Here is a 24,363-nt window from a genome sequence, read left to right as displayed (position 1 = left end):
AATGCACCACTTTATTAGTTACTAACTAAACATGCAAAACATCAGCAGTGCTGATTTAACTCTAGTGTCCTACACAACTCCATCAAGTGCCTGTTGGAAAGGATATTTAAGAGCTTCCTAACACCTTCAGCTACCTGGGAATACTCAACAGCTGCCACAGCCCAATTCTTTGTACAGGCACTGTGTGTTTTGTATATATTATGTACACAGCTGTCCAGTGAAGGAAAAGGTCTCCCAAACCTAAGGCTCAGCACATCTCAGGGATGCACTCACACCCGTCTTTCCTGCACAGGGCATAATCTTCTTTACAGTTTCTCTCCCCTTCCAGAGGACAAACTCCCTGCTTTGGGCTGTACTCAATCACCACTGTGCTGCAAGTGTAAGCGATCAAATAAGAACAGCCTCAACTTCATGAGGATATTTCTACCTTATTAACTGCCTAGTTTCTTGTTCCAGTCTCACTTGTTTTCCCAACAACTGCCCCTTCATTCTGCAGCTTCTGCAGCACCTGCAAAGCAGTATTTCCTTTGGGTGGACACAGACAGATCCCTTCTGGCTTGAATTACAACCTCCCTCAGCCTCTGCACCCGAGATCATCTGCCCAGCACGCAGGAGATGTGAACACAGAACTGCCTCCAGCCAAACCTCAGCTCTCTGCAGCTCCTGATCCAGGAATCGGCTGGCTCACAGAGCAGATTCCCAGCAGGAGGCATCTGAATCTAGAGCAGGATCGGGGAGGAGAAGAAGCCACTAATAAGTAGCTGAATGTGTATTTCTGTGGGGGTGCTCACTCATGCAAGCTGATCTCCTGAAGATTCATCTGGAAGTTATTTTGCAAGTGGACACTGCCCATGTGCACCACCCCCTCCCCAAGCCATAGGTGAAGGCAAAAATATCCAAATTCCCAGCGCTGTTTTTTCGCCATTTTTAATGGAGCAGAAAGAGAGGTCACCTGGAAGGTTACAAATAAACCCTGTCAGACAATTCAACACCTGAAGTTGAGCACCTTGTCATACAGGCTTTTGCAGAGTAAATTCTCTGCATTGGCATTTTATTTGCTCCTGCTGTTACAGATCCTTTAAAGAGCAGATGACCAATCTATTTGTATTTCTGCCACTTTGCTCCCCAGTCTTATTCACCAAAATGACTTTTACTTTCTTCCTTTCTCCCACCCTTCACTGAGACATGCTTTTGTTTTTTATTGCAGGCAGTAGATGTTATTTATAAGAACATCATAACTTTTTTTTTTTTGGACAGATTAATTATTCAACAATACTGACTCAGACATTGCAGTGGGACTCAGTACTAAGCATAACTGTCTCTTCAGAGAGCTCTAAGGTGGAACTACCATCTGAATACTCATGAATGACACAGAAACTTCTGCAGCATTGCTGAAGCCATTTCCTCAGAGCTCCAGTGAACAGATGCCTTCAGTTCCACTCATACCTTTGCCACCACACAGGGTGCTTTCCTGCTACAGCTTTCCCCTCAGAATTTCAAGGCCTTCCAAAGCAGAAAAAAGAAGAGGAAAAAACAACAACAAAAAAAGAAGTGCCTGCAGATGGAGAATAGGAATATAATGTGAACACTTACGGAAAAGCTTCCCAATACTGCAACGTAAAAACCGACAGTAAGGTTCTCAGAAGAGTCTATTGCAAGCCACAGGCTGCATTTCTGGGCTGTGCTCTTGCTGGGCTGGCCCAACAAGATCCTGGACCACACGTGCTTCCTGACTCCAACAATACAACATCACCACCTTTCCTATTGTATTTTATGTTACAGCTGTATTGTGCTCTTGGTATCCAGTCATATTTCAAGTTGAGTCACTGGTTCCAGGAGCAGCTGAAAGAAAGACACAGGTTCCACAGAGGCTGGGTCCTCTCACCTCCTTCCAAGTGTTAGCTCCACCACAACCACACCACAGCAGCTCTGCACAGCACCCCTGTCCTCATGGTTGGATTGAGGGCTGGGACCTCTGGCAACTCTCAGTCATTTGAGGAACTCAAACTTACGAACCTAAAGCTTCTTATTAACCTAAACAACTGTTGGTATAACTGACTCCTCAAAGTTTCATACGGAATTAACAGCCAAATTTAAAAGGCCCTTTAAAAAGTAGGGAGAAAACAGCTGAGAGCAGTACGTAAAATATTCGCTCAGCGAACTGCCTAGCCTGGTGGACAGCTTGGAGGAAGACAGAAACCACAAATACACACAGTAATTGCCCCATTCCCCTTGATTTTTTTAGTAAGAATCAGTATGGGGACTGGGCAACTTAAAAAGCTCAAGAGCTTTCTCAGAGCAGCAGGAGCTGAGCTAAGCACTCCCAGCTCTACTTTTCTTTCACCTTGACTATTATGGGCATAACCATCTCCCCTCAGCCAGATCCAATGGATAAAAAAGGAAGTGGAGAAGTAGAAATGTAGTTTTGTGATGTACTCACTTGTACCGAACAACCTAGATAGGGGAAAACACATCTTATTTTCTGTTACTGCACACATATATATCCGCACTTCAGGGCACTCCAAGCCATACTTCTATTTTAAAAGTCACATGATAAGCTGAATATCACATTTCAGATGCCAGAGAATGAAAATATTAAAAGACCAAAGATTTTTTCATCACAAGGTTTACTATGGAACTGATCCAACAGCAATACATCAAGTCAAATTTATTAGTGTAATTATACTGATAAACTTAATTAAAAGGTGTCATGCCAAAGTACTTTATACTATTCTTGTGTGTATATATAAATACACACACATATTTACATATACATATTTATATTTCTCCTGCCCTTTCCTCACACTAGAAGGTACCCAGGACAATGACAGGATCCACAGCAAAGGTCAGCTTAGCTGTGCCAAATGCTGCCAGAAGACACCAGGGTGAGCAATCACTTCAATAAACCAGGACAAGTTACCCTCCCTCCCTCCTGTTACAGATAACCCTTGGCAGGGAATACAACAGGTAAAAGACATCATTAACCTTGTAAATTGTTCTTCTGACTGTGGTTTTATCTGAAAGCTGTCACCAAAACTGGCTTTAAAGTTTCTGACAACTCCTGGTCTGAGTTTACTGAAGGAGTTCCTTAATATCCTTGAAAACCTCCCACACAGCTTTCACAGTGCTGGAGATTGTAGGAGTTCTAGTATAAGTCACTAACATAACACAGATCTGAAAAAAAAAACCATCCACAATGGATACAGCTCATCCACTCCAAGAGCAACAGTGACACTACTGAGAAGGAACCATGAGCTATTCCTCACCACCAGGCCCTGGAACACAGCTTTTAAGGGAAGTAGAGGCATCTGAATGAAGCAGGGCTTCAAGAAAAATGTTCTGGGAATCAAATGTCCAGGTAGGATTTTACCAGCATTCCTCAGCAAAGGGACAGACAGGAACAGATTCTGCAGAGGGATCGCTGTGTACAGGACGTTGCTGTGACCATGAGCAGGAGCTTGACTTCAGCCTACCTTCTGTTCCACAAATATGGCTCATTTAGCAGACTTTTAGGTAGGTTTGAATGCTTCACAAATCAAAATGTACACGGTACAACCAGTGAAAAGCTTGGGAACCGAGGGGCTGGCAGAGAAGTGCAAGAAACTGCAATTTTGTCACAGAATAACGCAGCAAGGGGGCATGACTGCTCAGTCTGCTGCCTGCTGAAGAGCCAAGAACACAGGAAACAGTGGAGAAGAAACCAGACACCAGAAGCTGAGTCAATGTCAGACTTGGTAAGAAGGGAATGCTAACATAGTTTAAGAAGGGCAAGCACAGGAGAAAAGAAGCAGGTTTGTGCTGTATCATCTGATTTCTGTTTATTCGTGAGGAAACTTACCTCAGAAAAAGAAAAAAAAAAAAACACCACCAAAATGACCACTCATTTAAACAGCCACGGGGTAAGACTAAGTGCTAAAAGAAGGCAGAAAAAGCAGGAAGAGATGGTCACAAGAATACCTGCTCTGTGTGGCAGGAGATGCACCACAGAACCAGAGAATATCCTGAGCTGGAAGGGACCCACAAGGATCAGAGTCCAGCTCCTCCCCTACACAGGACAGACCCAGAAGTTTCAGAACATGCTTGACAAAACTTTGTTGCAGAGACGCGAGCCAAGACTAGCAATGCACTACTTCAAATTATACAGGGGAAAAAACAAACAGGTTTACAGTCCAAGATACAGGAAATAATATGACAGTGATAGGAGTTGACAACTCCATCACAAGCTGAAAGGCTTTCGAATGCAAGGAACAGGAAGAAAGGATGTAGAGACAGAAACAAGACTTTATTTTTCTTTCTGAGAACTGCAAAGAGCTTTAAAATATCCTGGAAGACCACACACTGAAGTTACACAGTAGCATTATCCATGCAGCCACAGGCTATGGGATGTGGATGCTGCAGATTGAACATTTCCCACCCTGATCTAAAGGAATGTGTGAGCTGGCAGATAAAGATTACAGCAAGTTTATAGATGTAAGAAACTCTGATACAAAGAACTGATAGGGAATGCATCAAGAGATCAGTATCAGGAGCTTCTTCAGTGTTCCAGGATTAATTCAATTGCACATTACAGCACGGATATATGATGTGACAGAGGAAAAGGACTTTAAAAAAAGTGTGAGCACACAGGAACAACAACAGAGTAAGTGAGCTCTCCCTTGCTAACTGCACCTCATCCTGCACATAGGAAGAGAGTCTAGAGGCACAGAAAATAAGAGAGGAGAACAGGAACATGAACAGATAAATAACATTGAACAGAGAAGTAAATGCACTGTCTTGTTGCTCAAGTCTTCAGAAAAAGGTTAATCCTTCTAATAACAGTAACAAGCTAAAAGAAACCAGAACACATCTTTAAGAACTATATTCAAAATTGCTTAAGGCACTTGCAAACATAACCTTCAGCATTGCATACATCTACTTTTTTTTTTTTTTTGGCTCACATTTTAGTGTGTTTTCTGAATTCTAGTCAGTGCAACTGTTCAGTCACTTTGGATCCCCAAGGTAACTGAGATGTTTTCTCCCCTTGTCACAAGGAGTTGCTTCATGCAGAGACAGCAGGTTATTACGTGTGTAAACAGGAGTCACCCTAGCTAGAAGCAACCATTCCTGAACTCTGCAAGTTCATGAAGAGGAAGATATACAGATATACTACCAGTCTACAGCAAAGCCAAACAAATTCAAACCCAGTCAGAGCTCCTAGGAGTGTATTGAAGCAAGTTATTGAAATCAGTGTATTTGTAAGCACCTACAAAGGCAGCTCATCAAAAGCAAAGAAAAAAGGCAACATGGCTGTGTCAGGAACATTTCAGACTAATCAGTTTTTACCCAGAATAAAATGATCAAGAGGATGAAAAACAAGGTAGACGCAAAGTAAAAATCATATTAAAAATATCACAGTATGCTTGAGACACTAATTTTAAAGCAAGCACGGATATCACTGCATGAAGAGAAGACAGAGTAGAGTCACCCCATGGCATCTGCCTAACAAGCAATCCCAGCTGCAGCAAAACCAGTAATGAGCTTTTTTATCAGCGGGTTTGCAAGACCGGATGACAACTGTGTGTTTTTAACAAGACAGGGACCCCAGTTCAAACTCTCCCCCAAGCTGGAGCATCTGCAAGGCCCACCTTATGCAAATCAGGTAGTGCAGAATGGCATGCAAGCTCATGCTGCAGGACTTTACATTTCTACAACTCACTCTGGAAGAGCTTCTACCAGTAGTTTGATACTTCCCCATACAACAGAGTATCAGCAGATCAAGACTTCATTTTATTCAACATTCTCTGTAGTGATCTTCAAAAAAGGAACAGGGCCTGCTTCAAAGAGCTGGCAGTAAAAGTTAAAAATTGGTGCAAGACTTAAAACTTCACAATATCTTCAAACTGAATTTGTAAGTGGCTTGGAGGTAACACAATTTTTCAGGAAATACCAAAATCTGAAAGAAACACTCAATTGGAAGAGGGCAAATTATGGAGTGACTAAATACCACCACTACTGAGAGAGAAGTACCTCGTTTTTAACTAAATTTGCTACAGCTGAAGTAGGGAAGAGAAGGCAGTTTGCTTAAACAAAACAATAGGCAAACAAAAAAAACCCACCACAGGTGTTAGAGGGCTATTAATGCATTCCACAAGCTGGTTGGGCAGGACAAAGCAATCTTAGGACACTGTACAACCTCCTTCCTTAGAGGTCCTAAACGTGGAATGAGACAAGTGTCTTCAAAAGCACATGCTGCTTAGAACAAAAGAGTTATTAGTTCTTGACAATACTTCAAACACTTTTCTGTGTTTGAGGTTTAGACACCTACATGTCTTCAAATTCCAGCAGTACCCAAGATTAGTAAGAGAAAACTGATACAAACAGTTGTTTGAAACAATGAAAGGTTTGGACTGTCTTGCAGTCATACATTCACAGCACGTTTCAAAATCCAGCACTGACTTTTGTTCCTCATTATTGGTGTTAGTAAGTCCTGGTAACTGGGCTGAAAATTTAACACTTCTGTTTTACTGTAGCTCTCCACTGGCAGTGTGGATGAGCAAATGATTATTGTGAGATCTGAGACAGACAAAAAAAAAGTGATGGGCAGCTTAAGAAACTCCACATTCCAGAGCTAATCATAGTAACTCTGAAGTTCCTTGTCCAGGCAGGCAGAGAAACTTATTTGTGTACAAGCAAAGAGCTGGCTTGTTCAGGAACTAACTGCTAAACAGTATCATAAGTCCAACTGGATTCTTTTGGAAAATACTTTTGAAACAGCTCAGTATCTCTTAAATCAACTGCTGGTCAAAGGTCTGTACTTAGAGAAAAGCATCACTGTGGTTTTGTGAATAAAGGCAGCAACTTCAGCCTGCAACCTTAACACTTCTAGGATTTTCACCACAACAAAGAATAAGCTGACCTGAAGAATTTTCTAAAACATGTTCAAGATTTTCCCTCGACAACAGGCACTGTGATTTTTCCCTAAGCATCCCAAACAAAGATCTAAATTAAGATGTCGTCTGTCTGGAATGTGGGCCTGCTCTTCAAGATTGCGAGACACGAAACGCAAGAAACTAAAAATGGTATTAAACTTCTGAGTATTAATATCAGCAACCACTCTCTGCAGAGCTGGATTCAAGGGAAGTTTAAGGTATGTGATTAATGAGAGAATAAACCAGCCTGTATCTCTGCTGCAAGATTAGTAAACAATTTGAATTTCTGCTGTATCTTTAAAACAAGCCCAAGTCCTAGTAGATACACAGTTTGCACAAACTTTTAGAAAAGAAACAGTCATTTAAGTCTTCTAGGAATTAGTTTAAGATCAAACCTCAACACGCAGCTTAACCAAAGCAGTAATCACACAACAAGCATTTTCAAAACGAGCACACAGCATCTCCACAAGCTGCAGCCATACCCCTACTGAACAGGGCAAATATCTAATCTGAGGACAATCTTCCACTGAAGACTAAACTCAGAGTATCAATGCTTTAAGGGAGAAATACTTCTTTTAAGACTTCAGCCAGAAGGACTTTGGACTGTGTTTGCTGGAGAAACAGTTTTGTGAGGTCTAATAAATTGCAGGTCTCAATCTGAATAATTACATACAACATCTTAAGTTGAAACTTTTAATACTTCGGTATTTACATTTTCATTTCTCTCTAGCTTGCCCTTGCACATTTCTTCTCCTTCCCTCCCTATGCATGCCAACACCTTCTAAACAGCTATTACTGGCATTTCTTATAAAAATTTATGAACCTGTATGCACACTTTAATAGACTTCAATCAAGTGTTCTGTTCCAACATACCACTGAAGAGATTTACCTACAGCAGGTGTAGTTTGAAGCTACACAGAAAAAGAACCAACAGCTCTGTAACTCAAGCAGGAGACATCCAACACACGTTCAATGCATTTGGAAACAGTTTCCTGGAACCCATTTCACAGGTTTGATTCCTTCTGTACACCACAGATAAACTGCAACTCTTCCCAATGCTGACCTTCCTCTGAGCTGACCTGATGTCTCTACAGAGCAGCTCTGGAGTTTTTGAGGGGTTCCTTTTGCCGTATTTTTTTGCAGGAACTGACTCAAAATTATGCTAGGGAAATTCAAGCAAAGACTGTGGCAGGAGAGATCCGTGCAACTGCTTGTGTAGAGCAGAGCACTCACCTTCTGCACTCTGGCATTCAGAGACTTCTATCAAAGGCAGCCACACAATCCCTTTCCCTGAGTGATCCTGCTCCATCCTGAACTGAGTCAAAGCATCAAAGTCTATCCTACAACCCATCCCACAGTAACAATGCTGGAAGTTAGAATAATGTTTCAAAGCTCTTACAGGAAGAGTTCATATCCATTTATTCTTGTGCTAATGTTGTTCTTCATTTAATTCCCCTCCCTGGTGTTTACCCCCTTCCCATCCCTTACAGGATGTTTTCATTCATACAGTACTATCACATCCCTTCTTGGTTTTTCTTTTACTGAGTTAAATGAGCAAAGCCTTATGGTTTCCTCACAAATGGCCTTTTTCGATGCCCATCTCAGTTTGCTCCATTCCCCAGAAGCTCAGACATCTTTTTTCTCTCATCTTTTAAAATTGGTAGAAATTCAAAATAAGCAGCAGAAAAGAATGCCAGGTGTAAGGGACCAGGAGGGAAAAAAAACCCTTTTCGATTCTGTTTCTTATAATGCCCAGTGTCAGAACGAAATACTCAGTCACAATAGAAAGAGAAAAGCAAAATAATATAATAATGTTGTAAAAAAAAAAAAAAAAACAAACACAGAACAAAGCCAAAAAACAGCAACTTAAAAAACATCCTAAAAAAGACAAAAAGAAAATCACATCACAAGTAAAACCAGTGGTGTATAGCACAGGAAAATTGCTTTTAGACAAAATGTGGGAGTGCCATTAAATTCTGTCACAGTCAAAATTGGTAAAATCACCCAGTTGGTTCACTGAAACAGTGAAATCCACAAAAAATCCAGCAGAGGAGGAAAGAACCTAAAACCAAGTTAGTTTTATTCAAACAGTATTCAGAAGCTACTTTAAAGATAGCACAACATAATCAAAAACCTTTTAGATGTGGTCCACTCTTAGAAGGACAAGGTTATTTAAGCTTTCCAAAGTTCCATCTAGATGCCAAGCTGGAGGCTTAAAAGACAATTTCGACTTTGCTCTAACATAGTTAGGCTTGTATTAAATTGCTTTGGCTTTATGTTAATCCCAGCCATTAGTGCAACCCTTCCACAGAAGGATTTCCCCCTGAACTGTCAGATTTTCCATTTATCAGTCCTCTCTACTCATAGAAGAGCCACAGTAAAGCCCACCACAGCAGGCATCCAAGGCAAACAGCCCCAGTATGGAGAGGAACGTTTTGTTTCAAGACACAAGAACTGTTCCGAAAAACAATGCCATCAGCTCCTGTACTTACTCTGGGAATGCTGCATTTCTTAACATGTTTCAGATCTAACTACTTCCCCAAACCCATCCAATGCTAATAGAGTCGTATGTTCTGGAAGCCAAAAATATTCAAATCGACAAAGTACCTGCAGACAGATCGTTGCTACCCAAAGATCAAGCTCCTAACAAACAGCAGAACTGGTGCCAGTGTCGTGACTTCAGGCTCCAAATGCTGTGATCGTGCACCCTCGAGTTATCAAAACCACAGTGCACATTGCAAAAAGTCCTTCCTTACAGAACACCCACATCTACTGCAGATGATTAACAAGCTGAAACATTTATGATGGTTTAGCAACAGTTAGATGGAGCCAACTGATGCAAATACTCTGCTGTCATTCCTGTCACACTGGCATTATTTCAGTTCAAACCAAGTCACCTCCATGCAGCACTCAGCCATGCCCCAAGGCAGCAGGTTTTCCAAGAGCACTGACTTGATCAGCCAAATTTAACAGCAGAGGGAATCAAACCACCACCAAGACAGTAATCCTGTTTTATCTGCGCTGTCCTGCCTGTGTATGTGCAGGGCATTAAAGAAGTCTCTTGGCTAGAACATTGGACACCACCCCCAGGAAGTTTCTGAAGGGAAGGACTCTGCAGTCACCCTCCTCCATCCTGGCAATGCTCAGCAGAGCAGTCACAGACACGGAACATTTGAAGCATTTTGGAGTCACCTACAAGGCCACGCTGACACTGTCACACCTCCCATATCTATCTTGCTCAAGCACAAGACACCGTGAACTCAAACCCTCTAAATCAGGAAATTGAGATGATAATGGCCAAAGTCTTCCACCTCTTATCAAGCAGTTGTTTACCAGCTGTGATAGTCCCACTATCAAACCAAGAAGCTTTTGGACCAGGGAAGTTCTGCAGGGAAGGTCTTTGCAGAGTTGACATTGTCCCCCATCTGGTGCACACAGAAGTGGCAGCACCAGCAGGAGCGGCTGGTGAAGGTGACTGTAAATCAGTCCTTGTCCATCAGACACTGACACACGAGCACAACCCGAAGCAGCGATGTCACTCAGGTGTAAGAGAACACCTTGTCCCAGTATTTCTCAGGGATAGGTGCTGGCCAAAAACGGCTTTCACTTGGGAGACAATGTCTGCAAATCACGCAGGTGCAACACTGGGCAGGACACAATGGGCCCCACCACTTCCTGCAAAACTGTTCTCTGTTCCCTGCAGCTTTGCCAAAGCAATTACATGGAATCGCTGCCGTGGTAAGCATTTTCTAGGAAGTCTCAGCCACTTGTTTCCATAAACAAGTTAGGGAAAATACATGTTTTGACCACATTAAAATTTCATGAAAGCTTTCTCATCAAGAAGCTCTTGCATCCCTCAAGACCCAAAGCAGAGTTTTGAAGCATGTTCTATGTATCTTTTGCTGTGCTCAAACATCACTTCCCAGATAGGCTTGAAAATTTTTGCTTCCTGAGGAAGACTGCAAACTTTAGCTGCTAAACGGGTTCTTCCCTTGCCAAGACAGAGTAGGGCTTCGCTCACTGCAAGGCTAAATACCATGTTAAGAATAGGACAGTTGTATGCTCTGTAGGAGTGGCAAAACACGACTGGACACGGTGTGCACTGGGCTGACGTGAACTCGTGAGCAGAACAGAGGAAGAGCCATCACCAAAGACACCAAAACTTCCAACAGCTTCTCTTGCGCTGCTAAATGAAGTTTCACACTTTGAATTATGCATCACTTTATGCTTAATTTTCATGTTTAAAAGATGAGGATGGAAGTTTGCTGGGGGAAAAAAAAATCACATATGGTGTTCCTATATAGACAACTGGAAGGGAAAGGAAAAGCGTGCTCAGGACAGTGGAACACTTGATTGTGACGTTTTGCATAAACTAATAAAGCGGCACATCTGAATGTGCAGATGTGTTGTTCTTTAACAACTCCAGATGTGTTGTCCTTTAACAACTTTGGAAAGCACATCATGGAAAAGACTGTAAGAAATTATTAATATCAGTTATCATCTCTGCTTAACAATTTCTTACTATGCTCACTCAGGATTCCGAACTATGGAAAGTTTAACACAAAACATCCCCTTATCACTATCACCATGTCCCCTGGTATCTCAAAGCACATCTTGTGGGCAAAATACCGTTTCTATGTGCCAGAGAGCACCAGCTTTAACAATCACTTAATGAATGTTTATTAGAAATTAATTACAGCTGCAAACCAATGGCTTAACTTTACCACCTCCTAACCCAAGCACTTGATCCTTCAGTCTTAAGAAGGAAACAAAATCCAACCTGCCTATTGACATGCATTTTGTTACAAGCTTCTTTTAATTATTTTTGGCCCCAGAGTGACATCTGTTTTCATACCTTGATTCAAATACTCACTTGACAGCAGGAGGTTAGCAGGCAGGAGGAGCTCAAGGAACTACTTTTAATAAAACACGGTAAGAAAACCCGCAGAGCAGGGGAGGAATGACCCCAGGCACAAAAGCAGTGGAGATGCAATTACTGGTGAAAGTCTATTTGAGGAGACAGCCAGAAAGGAGCAGGTAACAGAAGAGCTGCACGATTCAGGGAGAGTGAGATGAAGGCCAGAGCATTTCTAGGGGAGATTCCACCCTAATGCAAACTGTTTATCCAATGTCTAAATGCTGCTTTGTGCAACAATCCAGATAAGTAGAGCATTCAAGAGGGAGCACATCAGTCCCATGATGTTGATGCAACAACTGCTGCACACACTCTGCAAAATTCCCTTTTTCCAGACGAGGAATTGAGCACGGACACAGCAGAACCCTGCAATTAAATTAACTCAGTCTGCAGAAGACACCTCCAAAAGTGGTTTGCAGATGCTACAGAAAAGTAGTTAATTCTGCTTTCAGCAGCTACTACTTCGTTACTCAAGGTGAGCAGAAGGAAGAGATTAACATGGATGAGAGACAACACTGCAACAAAACTGGTTTCCAAAATCACATGCTAAAACTATATCCACTGAATCAATACACCTGACAGGCATCCATTTGTTACTCTAACCTAGTTCCTCCTCTCAGAGCACAGGTAGATGTTGGAACACAAACATTTATGGAATTCCAGCTTAACAAAATAAAGCTTGTAAGTGTAAATCATTAACTGAAGTCCTTTTTCATATTAGATCTTCAGAATAATTTCTCCCTGTCTTTTTCCAAGCTCATCATATCACCCATAAAAGAAAACCCAGAACCCCTCTCGACACTGATCAGAAGTAGAAATAATCTTACTACAGAAACATTATTGCACATGCACTAGAGCTGAAGAAGAAAATCCTTAATGTGTATGAAGATAACCAGTTTTTGATTAATTATTACATTCATGAGAGGCCTCTCAGCACTGTATTTCAGGCTACAATGAAAAACTCCACACCTATCAACAGGTAGCTCTCACACTTTTTGAGGAAATGTACTAGGTCATTCCTATCCAAAGAATACTAAGCAAGATGAGTTCATAATATTTTACTCCAAGTTTTCTGTTTATTTTTAGGCTGAGTACCCTTCAGTTAAAAAGAGACTCTGGACTTCTTACATGGGACTTTTTCCTTTCCTGCTCTGATTGCTGCTTGGAGAAAGGTCCTTTAGAGAGCCCTAAATAAAACAAATATCCCTGACCTACCCAGCCCTTCTCCTCTGAGCACATACTGAGCCTACAGCCTGTTTCAGCACTGATGCTGTTTCACATCATCTCACTCACATCTAGACTTACACGTCACCAAAGCAACATTATGAAGCCAGTCCTAGACAGAACCAGTGCGCCACCAGTAAGAAGTTACATTGATCTTAGAGAGTTCAGCCAGATAGGAACATGTTTCAGGCTAAAAACATGACCAGCACTTTCCTCTGCAACAATAGCATCCTATCTAACACTGTCCACGCTAATTGGGTACAAAACAGTTCAAACACATTCTTTTTACATAGTGAAAATTAAAACTGCTCTTCAGCTGACACCACGGTTTTATTTAGAAGTCACATCATCAGGCCAGACTCTGCATATTTCACTACAGTACTACATAGATCATAAATCTTTCTAGCATCATTTTTTTTTTCAATTTCACCCTCTTAATTAGAATCCAAATTAAATGAATGCCTTCTGTGCTTTCACATTCTCATTTGTGCAACCTTTGAGGAGAGGGACTAACAAATCCACATACTGGAAGGCATTCAGCACACACATTGAGCCTCATTTTTCAGCTCATTTTATTAAGCTCCCTGTTTCAACAGAACTGCAGCATAATTTGATACACAAGATAGTTAGCAACTGTTGATGGATACAGAACTGGGAAGCTCACAAGAACAAGTACTCGAAAGTAGAGGCAGTCAGGAAAGCAGTTCCAAAACAAGTTTCAAATTTCTCATTCAACTCACAATTTTAAGTGTCAGCAGAGAAACTTTAAGTTTGACAAAAGATGATCAGTTACAGTTTGGCTACAACCACTTAATGAAACCTTATCAAGATCTCAGAGGCGTTTCTCAACTTCTCGGCACTTACCACTTGCCATCCAACAACAAAGCGAACACTCAGATGTCTTTTACTCTCCCACCCCCAATATTAGCACAAACACAACGACGGCAACCAGTGCAAAAATTTAGGTCATAATACAGGTACTGCAACTAAGCTGCCGCATTTCCAGCTGCATCTCAATTTTCTAGGATGCTCTGGGCCCTCTCACACAGAAGCACTCTGGGCAGCAGGTTTTGGTCTGACTCTCACACTCTCACTTTTACTCACACCCTAGGTTCTGAATATAACCCTTTACACTTGGCTTTAAAATCAGGCCTAAAGCCAGGTTCTTATTTAGGCTAAAAGGCTAATAAGGTGACTGCTCCCTCCAAAACCCACACCCTACCTTAAACTAGCCAGAGGTTTGCTATTAGACACGATCTTCTGACAGGCCCCTGGACTGCTCTCACCCACCCAGCGGGAGCATCCACAAAGCCTGAAATTTAGAGCTAAAAGAGAGACAAAGCAAAACAGAAGGCTGAAAATCAGAGGAAAAAAAAATTCAACTACTAAGCTTCTAAAGATTTCAGATTATTTTATTGCAGGGGTTTAGAAGATCTTCAGACCTTCACCCTTATCAAGTGTCTCCACATAACTCCATGTCAGGCTTTTTAAAGCGTAAAGGTGCTTCAAAACTGAAGGCTTGTTGTTTCATATATTTTTTAACCTAGAGATCCTTTCCAGATACCTAAATTTGTAAGATGTTTGAAACAGACTTCAAAATGGCTTAACTATTAATGATTCAGCAGGTTTTAGGAACCTGTATCTCACAGCAGCAAGCTTTATGTAAAAATCAGTAAGTAAATCGGTAACTTTCTGCCTCTCCATACACATAACACGAATGCCTAACTAAAAATAGTTAAACAGTCTGAGGAAAAAAAATCCCTAGAAGTTAGCAACAGATCCCCTGCACCAAATACTCACACTTCTGCATGTTCAAGATGCACAAAGGCACAAGCATTTCACTGCAATTCAAACTCTGTCTGGACTCAAAAAAAAAAAAAAAAAGGCGGCTCAAAGAATGCGATTGTTAAGAGCTTCCTTTTCTCACACACAGAAAGATTAAAATAAAAGGTGTTACTTTTCCAGACCAGTCCCACAACTGCAGGCAGCATGCTAGTAACGAAGGAGCTGCATTAGCATACCAGCTTAGATATATCTTCTCGCAAAATGACTCAGCCTGCTATTTTCAAAGTTTTCCTTAAATATTTGTCCTACATTTTACAATAGGAGCTACCCGCTACAGAAAAACACATCCCATGAAGTCTTAGCCACTTCACAATGCTGAGCATAGAGATTAAGCCATGCGCCCACATTTGCATCCACTAAGCTAATCCTTTCTGAAAATGAAAGCTCGAGATATCCAGCACGGATCTTTCAGAGGTGAAGCGGCTGCTCGGTGCAAGTTGGAAGAAAAAAAAAAAATAATCCACGCTTTCCCACAGCACGGTTTAGTGCCTGCAAGAGGGAAAAACTTGCCAGGAGTTGCCCTGTGAAAGCACAGCACACTCCGTCAGAACTGCAGCTCCTCGGAGCACAGCGAAGAACAACCACAGAGCGCAGCCACATAAGGAAAATTCAGCGTACAGCTGCCGCTTTGAACAGATGTATGTGCTGCCATAAGGAGTGGAAGCTTTAGTTGAAAGAGCTTTCCATCACTGCTCTCAAAGTCTATATTTGGTATCGCAGACGTATTCGAGGAGAACGGGTGTTTCACGGCGAGGAGGAGGAGGAGGAGGAGGGGGTGCCAGGAAGGCTGCGCTCCCCGGAGCGGGACCCGGCCGGCGGCAGCCGCGGATCGGGCACGGCCCGGCGGCGGCACCGGCACAAAAGCGCCGCAGCGGGAACGGCACCGGGACAAAAGCACCGCAGCGGGATCGGGCTGGCTCGGCGGCCGGCGAGGCTGCGACCCGCCCCGCAAGGACACGGCCCGGGCAGGGCGCATCCCCCGCTCCCGTGCCCCCGCCCGGAGCCCGCCGGCCGCGTGGGTGTCCCCGGCCCGCCCCCGGCCCCCCGCCGCTGCCGTGCATTTTTACCTTCATCTTCGAGCTCTAGTTTCTCCAGCATCCCTTCGGAGGCGGCCGGGAGCTGCAAGGGAGCCGGAGCCGCTGCCGCCGCCTGCGGGAGGGAAGAGAGGAGAAGGAGATGAGCATCCAGGCGCGGACTCACCGGCCCCGCGGCGGCATCGGGCGGGGAGCGGCGGCGCGGAGCGGGCGGAGGGGAGGGAAGGCGGGACGGCGGCAGCTGCCCCTCGGCCTCCGCACACGCTGCCGCTCACACACACCACGGGGGGAGGAACCGGGGGGGGAGGAACCGAGGCTCGCCCTCCCCCAGCCCGCGAAGCCCCGGGTGAAGCCGCGGGCTCCCGGCCGTGCCTCCTGCGGGCGCCGCTTCTTCCCCGCTCGGCGGGAGCGGCTCCCCGGGCGCCCGTTCGCAGGACGGCGCTTCCCGCCACGCCTCGCCGCTCCCCCCTGGCCCCGGCGGAGCGGTTGGTACGTTCCGTTTTGCTGCAGTCGAGCCCGTTGGTCAGCCGCGGGAGGGGGAGGGAGCTACCACTTCCGCGCGGAAAAGGGAGGAGGAGGAGGGGGAGGTTTAGCGCCCGGAGAGCTCTGCCCGGGCAGCCGCCTCTCGCAGCCCGTTCCACAGCCTCGGTTGTTCTCCGGGCTGCCCTGCACTGGAGCGGTGCGACTGAAGGTGGACCGGGGGACCCTTCGCTCCCCCCGCCGGCGGGGGTTGGTACGCTCCCTCGCGTTCACCTGCGAGGCAGCGGCGGGGAAGCGGACGGTTCCACTGCCCCCGGGGGGGTGCACGGGTGTCGAGGGGGTTTCCCCTGTGTGTGACGGGAACTCCCGCAGTGCGCCGAGCCGCTATCCCGGCTCCGGTGTGCCCCTTATCCCGGGATACCCGTTCTAGCCTGGGTACGACCATCCCGCGGTGCCCTCTATTCCGGGATACCCCCTCTATCCCAGGGTGTCCCCTGTGGGGATACCCGCTCTATCTCGGGATGCCTTCTATGTCGGGATACCCCCTCTAAATCGGGATGCCCCCTCTGTCCCGGGGTACCTCTATTCCAGGGTATCCGCCATCCCGGGATACCCTCTGTGCCGGGGTGTTCCCTATTTCGAGATACCCGCTCTGTCCCGAGGTGCCCTCTCTCCCGGGGTACCCGCTCTGGGCACGGGCGCGCTCGTTTCCATTTAAAACAATTCCAGATTAAGTTACAATTCAAGATTAGCCCGAATGTCGGCGTCTCCCGGGTAAGCGGCGCGGCTCTGCCCTGCCGAAGCCGCCCGGGTAGCAGTGATGGAAGGACGGGATTCACACACCGCGGGAGGCTTCGGTGCACGACGGAGCCGATTTACCGCGCCCGAATCTGCATCAGAGCCCCTTAGCCAGGCTACGGCAGAAGCGAGAGAAATAAGGAAATGTTCGAAATAGATTCGTCATTTACATTTATTTTGACAGTGAGGCGTGGAAAGCCTTAGCGGGGCTTCCTTAACTGGAATGAGAATGAGCAGGTCCCCACCGGCTGCTTAGGAAGCTCAGCAGCACCAGCTCAGACACGGATGCTGTGGAAGGGGATAAACAGATTATTTCTTTGGCAATGGCAGCAGATCTTGCGGGCAGACACACGTGGATGGTGCTCCAAAGGAGTCACAGGAGTCATCAAGAAACATTTTAAACCTACCCGTCCCAAGGGGAAGCTCAGGCTTCGAAAGTTCAGCAAGCCCTTCAAGGAGGGGAAGGTTGATTAGACCTAGCATAGCACAGTAATGGGCATAAAATGTAGAGAAATGTGAAAGATAATGAGAATAAAACCATGATGGGGGGAGAGAGCCAACATTTTTGGGAAAACAGAAAGCTGTCTTGTAATTTCTCAAGTCCAGTGAAGCTTCAAGCAAGGAAACAAACTGCTGGTAGCAGCTTTTTTCTTTTCCCAAGCCACCTCTTTCTAAGGACACCTTTAAGGATATATGGGGAAGTTAACAATAGCCAGTTCTTCTTTACTGAGAAGATCATTTGAAAAGAAAACTCTAAAATATTTCATTCAGAGATGTATTTTAAAGATGTTTCTAGGATTTCAGTAAATGTTCCCACTGACCAGTCACATAAGATACCAAAGCAGTTCCTATTAATTTATAGTATTTTCAGCCTACTAATCAAAAGGCTTTGGAAGCTTTTAATTACTTCTGGGAGCTAGCTTTAAAAGCTCTAAATTTTTAATCTTTCTTATCGTGTACCTTGATACTGATAAGAGTTTTTAACACCTTTTCTTAATCAAAGGAAGGGAAGATGACATATCTGATTGGAAATAGCTGCCATGATTTGGTTTCTTTTTATTTTAATTTGCTCCCCATAATTATCTAGTAAGCACCAGCCAGAAGGAAATACAACTCCGAGGTTGTTTGGAAGTGACACTGAGACTTGAAAGGTGTGCATTGAATTTCACTGCTACTGAACACGATATGTTTACAAGAAGTTAGTTAAGCCAATTTCATGCTACACTGTGCTGGGAACATCAGAGCACACTGCAAGATCAGGGTTTTACAGTGGCAGAACCTACATCCAGACCAGGAGCACGATGAGAAACTCAGGATAATAAAAAGGCAGGAATTTAATATACAACAAAGATTTGTGATGGAAACACGTACTGTCCACAGTGCTCAAAAAAGAAACCCAAAGGAAACGGACAACTAAAGACTGAAACCCCATCCTTCAATGTGCCTGCAGTCTCACGATTTATTTCAACCAGTTTTGGGGCAAGCTGCTGATCGTGGCGTCCCTTTTGCTCCTCACTTTGCATTCTGGCTCCTTTTGGCTTGGAGGCAACACAGTGAGTCAGAGCAGGAAACTGATGCAGCTGAAAACCAAAGGGACTAAAAGAAAAGGTTGGGTTTTGTCCAGATCAGCTCCTGATCCAACTCACTGTTTAGTTGTATCAGCACCGGCACACGAATTGTTCAGGGCAGGAGTAACAGTGGGACCACACCTTCTGGGAACAACCCACTCTTAAGTCAGCCTAAATCATGGTCAAAACACTGTCTGGTTCATTGTGGACAGGATTAGACAAAATAAAAGACATTTTTAACAGTATTGTCTCTCAACAAACTCCTCCTGTCATTTTACAGAAAGATTACTGGCTAAAGAAAAAATATTTATTGAAAAGGAGCTGTAATTTTCAATAAGGTTATATAAGATCTTGTAACATTTCCTACCTGGGGTCTTTTTTTGTGACCATTTGTTCTACTGCCACAGAAGGTTTCCCTTAACTATAACCAAGGGATTTATCCAAGTTATGCTTCAAAATTTTGCTATCAGACTGTGTCAGGTAACCCAATTTAACTGTTTGAGACATCCAATGTGACAGGACAGTACACACTTGTATCCTAAATATTGCCAGGCAACATAAATGCTAGAGAGAAAAGTTTAGAAGATAAATACATGCAAACCCAAAACTGCCTGAATACATTTCTTTTTTGCCACATTTTTACAGGAATGTTATTTATGCCAGAAAACATGGACCTGCAACACGACCTTAACACAGCAGTGGCAACAATCTTTGTAGAAACAAAGGAAAAGAATTCATGGTTGATACAACAGCACAAGTCACAAAAGGTAGATGTAAACAAAAGAGATTTTAGGTTTTCTGGGAAGGCTGGAATGTAAACTTTAATAGGTAACTGCTCACTTTGTCTCTGGCTGTTTTCTTTAGTTTCTAGGGTAAAGGGAGTGAGGAGTGACTAATACTCCGTGGAAGGAAAATCAGTCCTATAAATTATAGATGCACTTACAATGAATACATTAAAGCTTATTATTATCTGATAATCTTTGTTTCTTTTTTTCTGATGATCTAGGAGTCCTTTCAGTCCCGTGTCCTACTGAAGGAATCCCATAAGAACATGCTAATTATTTAAGTCATAGGGATGGTTCAGGGATGTGAACAACTACTAACATCAGCAGAAGATCATTTTTATATAGTTTCCTGCCATCTTGCCTTACACTCTTTGGTGTAAGTTTGATTCCAAGAGGTGTAATAGAACAACCACCCCCATTTTAGGCAGATATAGGAAAGAAGGATCTTCAGCAAAGTGTGCAACCAAAGCCAAAGCACTCTCAGCCTCTCCAGTGAGTGGCTGGAAGTGCTGTGGGCAGCAGGTGCACTGTGAGTTCACTGGACTCCTGACACTCTCTTGCCTGACACGCACACGAGCAAACCAGGTTGTCTGGGTGAAACGAGGTCATAGCAATGCTAAAGGTGCTAAAGGTCACAACAATATTCTCAAGGAAGGGACTAAGATTTCTTTATCTAACTGGGAGGGTTTAAGAGAGGGTTCCACAGAAGTCTGTGTTCTGTCTAACATCGTTCAGTGTTTCCACTGATGACTCAATGAAGAAATAATGAATAACCTGACCACATTTTCAAATGACTCAAAGTGACTCAATGGTAAAAGAAGCTGATTTTTTAGGGACAGCCCTAGAACTTAAAATAACTTTGAGAATTGCTGCAGTGCTTTGAAAAACAGGATGCACTTTCATATGGGTAAGTAGAGTGTATTACACAATAATCAAATGCAAAAATAAAATGGGAAAGGACTGACTTCCAGCAGTCATGCAAGGAAAAGACCTGGGAGTGAAACTAAATGTGAGGCTACAGTGTCAGTTTCTTGGAAATTTAAAAAAAAAAAAAGAAAAAAAAAAAAGAAAAAAATCACACTATTTACAAATGTGTTATAGGTAAGACATGGAGCATCTGTGCTACACATTCCCTGGTTAGATGCCAGCTGGGATACTGCATTCAGTTTTAGGGATTAAACTCAAGAATGAACTGAAGGAGTCTAAAAAATGAGGAACAGCAATGATCTACATGTTCAGAAAACATGACCTGTTAAGATGAACTTGAAAACTTCCCAGTTTCTTCATCTACAAAGGGGAAAAAAGTAAACAAAAACCCACACAAAAACAACAACCCCCAAACCAAACCAAAAACCCGCAACCAACCAACCAACCAACCAATCCCCCCTTCCCCAAACCCCAAAACACCACAACACCAGAAAAAGAAGACTGAAGGAAAATACCTCAACAGTCTCCAAACATGATGTGTTTTTGCAAGAAGAAAAGTGATTAACTATCTTCTGAGTCCACTGGTGATGAGAAGTTATCTACTTAGCCTTTAGTAAAGAATTCTTAGGTTGGACTTTGGGAGAACTTTCTGAGTGTAACAGAAGCAGAGCACCAGCATGTTTTGCCAAAAAAAAACCCTTTAAAATCTCTGTCACAGGAGGTTTTAAGCTAGGGATTTAAAAACCCCATTTGTTCATTATTATTTCCCTACAGTTGATTTTGTTGATGGGGAAAATGAATTTTTAATGTCTTTTCCAGACTTTGGGGTTTTTTCAGTTTCTATTTTTGTCCAATCTTTACAAAAATATAGATAGTCTTAGTATGGTAATTCAATGAGAATTCTTTACATGTACGTTATGTACAAAACCCAGTTTACTAACCACCTAAACAAATGTATTTTTTCCCCCTCTCTTCAAACAAGTAGGCTTATTTCTGAAATAAAAATGTTCTAAAACAAATATTTTCTGAGTACTAACAAAGATTATATATCAGTCTTTGGTGGCTGGGTAAGAATAGAAAGAACAACCTAAAAAAAGAAATTCTGCTGCAAATCACAAGTCTGTGTGGAGCAGACTTACTCAGGCATTGCAACAAAAAATGTTACCTGTGCTTTATTTAGAAATAGGCATTTCCAGGTAAAATCAAGGCTGCCTTTCTCTTTCCTCATGGCTCAATATGGACATTCTGGAGTGTCACCTGCACAGCTCAGCAGTAAAACTGACTGCCTTTCCCAGCACTTCAGGAAAAATAAAAAAAAGAAAGAAAGAAAGAAAAAAGGCAACTTACCTTATAAAACCTAATGGATTGAAGAGCAACAGAAGGAATTCCCATCTAAATGCAAATCAAGGCAAAGCCATTTTGAATGCAAGAGTAAACTAGGAATGGTAATTTTCCCACCATTTGCTACTGCTCTGTACTACAATTACAGTTCTACACAACTAAAGCAGTTAACAACTCTTCTCCTGACGAGCTGTCAAAGAGCAACTTAAAATTTTTCCCAAATGTACGTCATAAATATGTCTATTCTCTTGCAATCTGTGCAAAATCAATTTCTAACACTTCCTGCTTATTTTTTGGTTTAATTTAGCCTGGTTTGCGAAGTGGAAAAGGACAAGTTATCAGGAAAAAAAGAGGTTTCATCTTCTGGTTAAAATGTAAATTAAACTTCTACTTGTTTTTTTGCTAGAGAGTGGTAACTGATACTGGTGAGTTTATGACAGCTGAGAACACTTGAATCAGTGAGGCTGAGGTCAGGATCCCAGCTTGGATCCCTTCTGTATTTGAAAATGCCTGTGTGGTGCAGAGGCTGCCAGGGTGGCAGCCCCTGAGCCTGTCAGGAGTTTGAGGACACAGCTCTGGTCTGACAGAGCCCTCACCTCAAAAATCTCATGGTGACCAGAGCAGCTGAGCAGGAACTGTAGTTTCTACCATTTATCCTGAGGAAACTCTGCTCCAAGCACCAAACAAACCAGTAAGGAAGGGGATGCCTCATACAAAATACTGGATTAGAGGTTTTATTTCCCAGATCTGGAAGGAATGCAGTAAAATTTGCTACAGTCTTAAAAGGCTTTTGAAATATCAAATGCTATAATCACGTCAGTGCATAGCATGTGTAAATGAAGGTGGTGGGAGCTCAGATTTTACAATTTGTTTAGAACAGAGTAACCAAGCCTCATAAACAAGCCTGGCACTGACAGTGTTCCCCACTGGATCCTTACTGGATTCAGCTGGGTGCTCTGTCCCTAATCTGAGAGGCCCTCGATGAATTAGGGACACAGCGGTCCCACAGCAGATATGAAAGTGATGGAGTATCTATTCTAAATAGATTTCTAGTATGCAAAGTGAGGCTGAAAAACCCAATGATTTCATTTCAAAACAGCTCAGACTGAGTTTTCCACTGGATAAGAACTCTACCCTGAAAGGATTTTTTTATTTCATCCCAACTCCATCAGAGTATGACTCCACCAGTGGTCCTAAGCAGGAATCTTTTGGCATGAAATACAGAACAACTGTCTCTTGCATTTTCTAACTAGTAACCAGCCTCCTGCTACAGGTATCCTCCCATGTAACAGCTATGATATGAATTACTTTACAGAGTTCATTATGGGTGATAAGCAGTTGGGGATCTTTAGTAGGTCAAATGGATAACATAAATGGACCAGCATCAAATTTTAGCAAAATCCTAAATTAAAAAAAAAAATAAATAAAATAGGAGTGCATGCTGCACTGGGAAAGATGATGAAATGGACAATCTTAATTTCTTCATTTCTACTAAATCCTCACTGCAATACTGAGTATTGGAACCTGCTTACCCTGGAGATACATGAAAAAAACATGCAGAAAGATTTCACGTTTTCAGTGGGGAGCCCTTCCTAAAAATTTCTGTATGGAAATGAAGTTTAATCCCAGTGGCTTTTGTTCCTGACTTAATTGAGAAGCAGAATACATACACAAAACTTCCTTTGATCTAACACCAGAAACAAAGAACTCGTTTTACACACAGTGTCCTCCAGCACCTCAGTTTAAGTCAAAGAAAAACGGTCCCAGTGAGAGAAGAGTTAAGCACTTCTGAAAAATAAACTTCAAAGAAAGTAAAATATGAAGGAATAGACTAGATCCCAAGCTAAACTCCTAGAGAGAAATCAAGGCAGGAGTAGAAAAGAGGCAGGATTTGTTTGCATAACCTCTAATCTGTAGCTGTGTCTGATCCTGTATCACTCTGCTACTCAGATAAGGTGGAGTTTAGAGTCAGGAATATCAGAGGCATTCTCTAGACAAGCCCTTGTGGCCAACATTCCTTCCTCAGATTACTCCTGTTGAGTATAGGTGGAGGCCAAATCAAAATTATCAGTGTGACATGTTATCAATCAAACAGCCCAACAATTTAAATTCTGTCCTTTTGAACACAACTTTCAAAGAAGTCAAGTACTTGTGAGGAACTAACCTGAGTTTGTTATGAATACAGGTTTTACAAGTGTTCTACCTGACTGCAAACACAGGGATGCCACTTAGTTTTAATCTCTTCCAGAGATTTTTAAGTGTTCTTGTCTTAAATATTTGTTATTGTATATGATCAAAAAGATGTACTTCAGCTGCTTTTACACATATGCCTGAGTGCTCCTTAGGTTCTTTGAAATAGGACCAACCTCTTATCACACTCAGGGGCTCAGTTAAGAGCAAGGGGGAATTACTGCTGGAGAGAGCTGCAGCAATCAGGTACTAAGCATGATTATAGTAGATATTTTCTGGGGAAAAATGTACATTAAAAAAAAAAAACCAAACAACCCCAAACAGAACAGATTAAGATACTACTAATGG

General features: G+C 42.9%; 1 protein-coding gene across 4 annotated transcripts in view; it reads right to left on the bottom strand.

Annotated features, from left to right (window-relative positions):
- Nucleotides 1–24,363, bottom strand: part of PRKAG2 (protein kinase AMP-activated non-catalytic subunit gamma 2) — a 211,409-nt gene that overhangs the window by 30,888 nt on the left and 156,158 nt on the right. For all 4 annotated transcript variants that reach the window (XM_066201168.1, XM_066201185.1, XM_066201176.1 and 1 more), the window contains one exon: nucleotides 15,960–16,041. In XM_066201168.1, coding sequence (XP_066057265.1) covers nucleotides 15,960–16,041 — 82 coding nt within the window. The remainder of the gene's footprint in view (nucleotides 1–15,959; nucleotides 16,042–24,363) is intronic.

This window comes from Chamaea fasciata, unplaced genomic scaffold, assembly GCF_029207755.1.
Source record: "Chamaea fasciata isolate MVZ Bird 193981 ecotype frontalis unplaced genomic scaffold, bChaFas1.0.hap1 SCAF_1, whole genome shotgun sequence".
Lineage (NCBI taxonomy): Eukaryota > Metazoa > Chordata > Aves > Passeriformes > Sylviidae > Chamaea > Chamaea fasciata.
The sequence above is the reverse complement of the archived record's forward strand: the minus strand, read 5'-3'. Positions and strand labels throughout refer to the sequence as shown.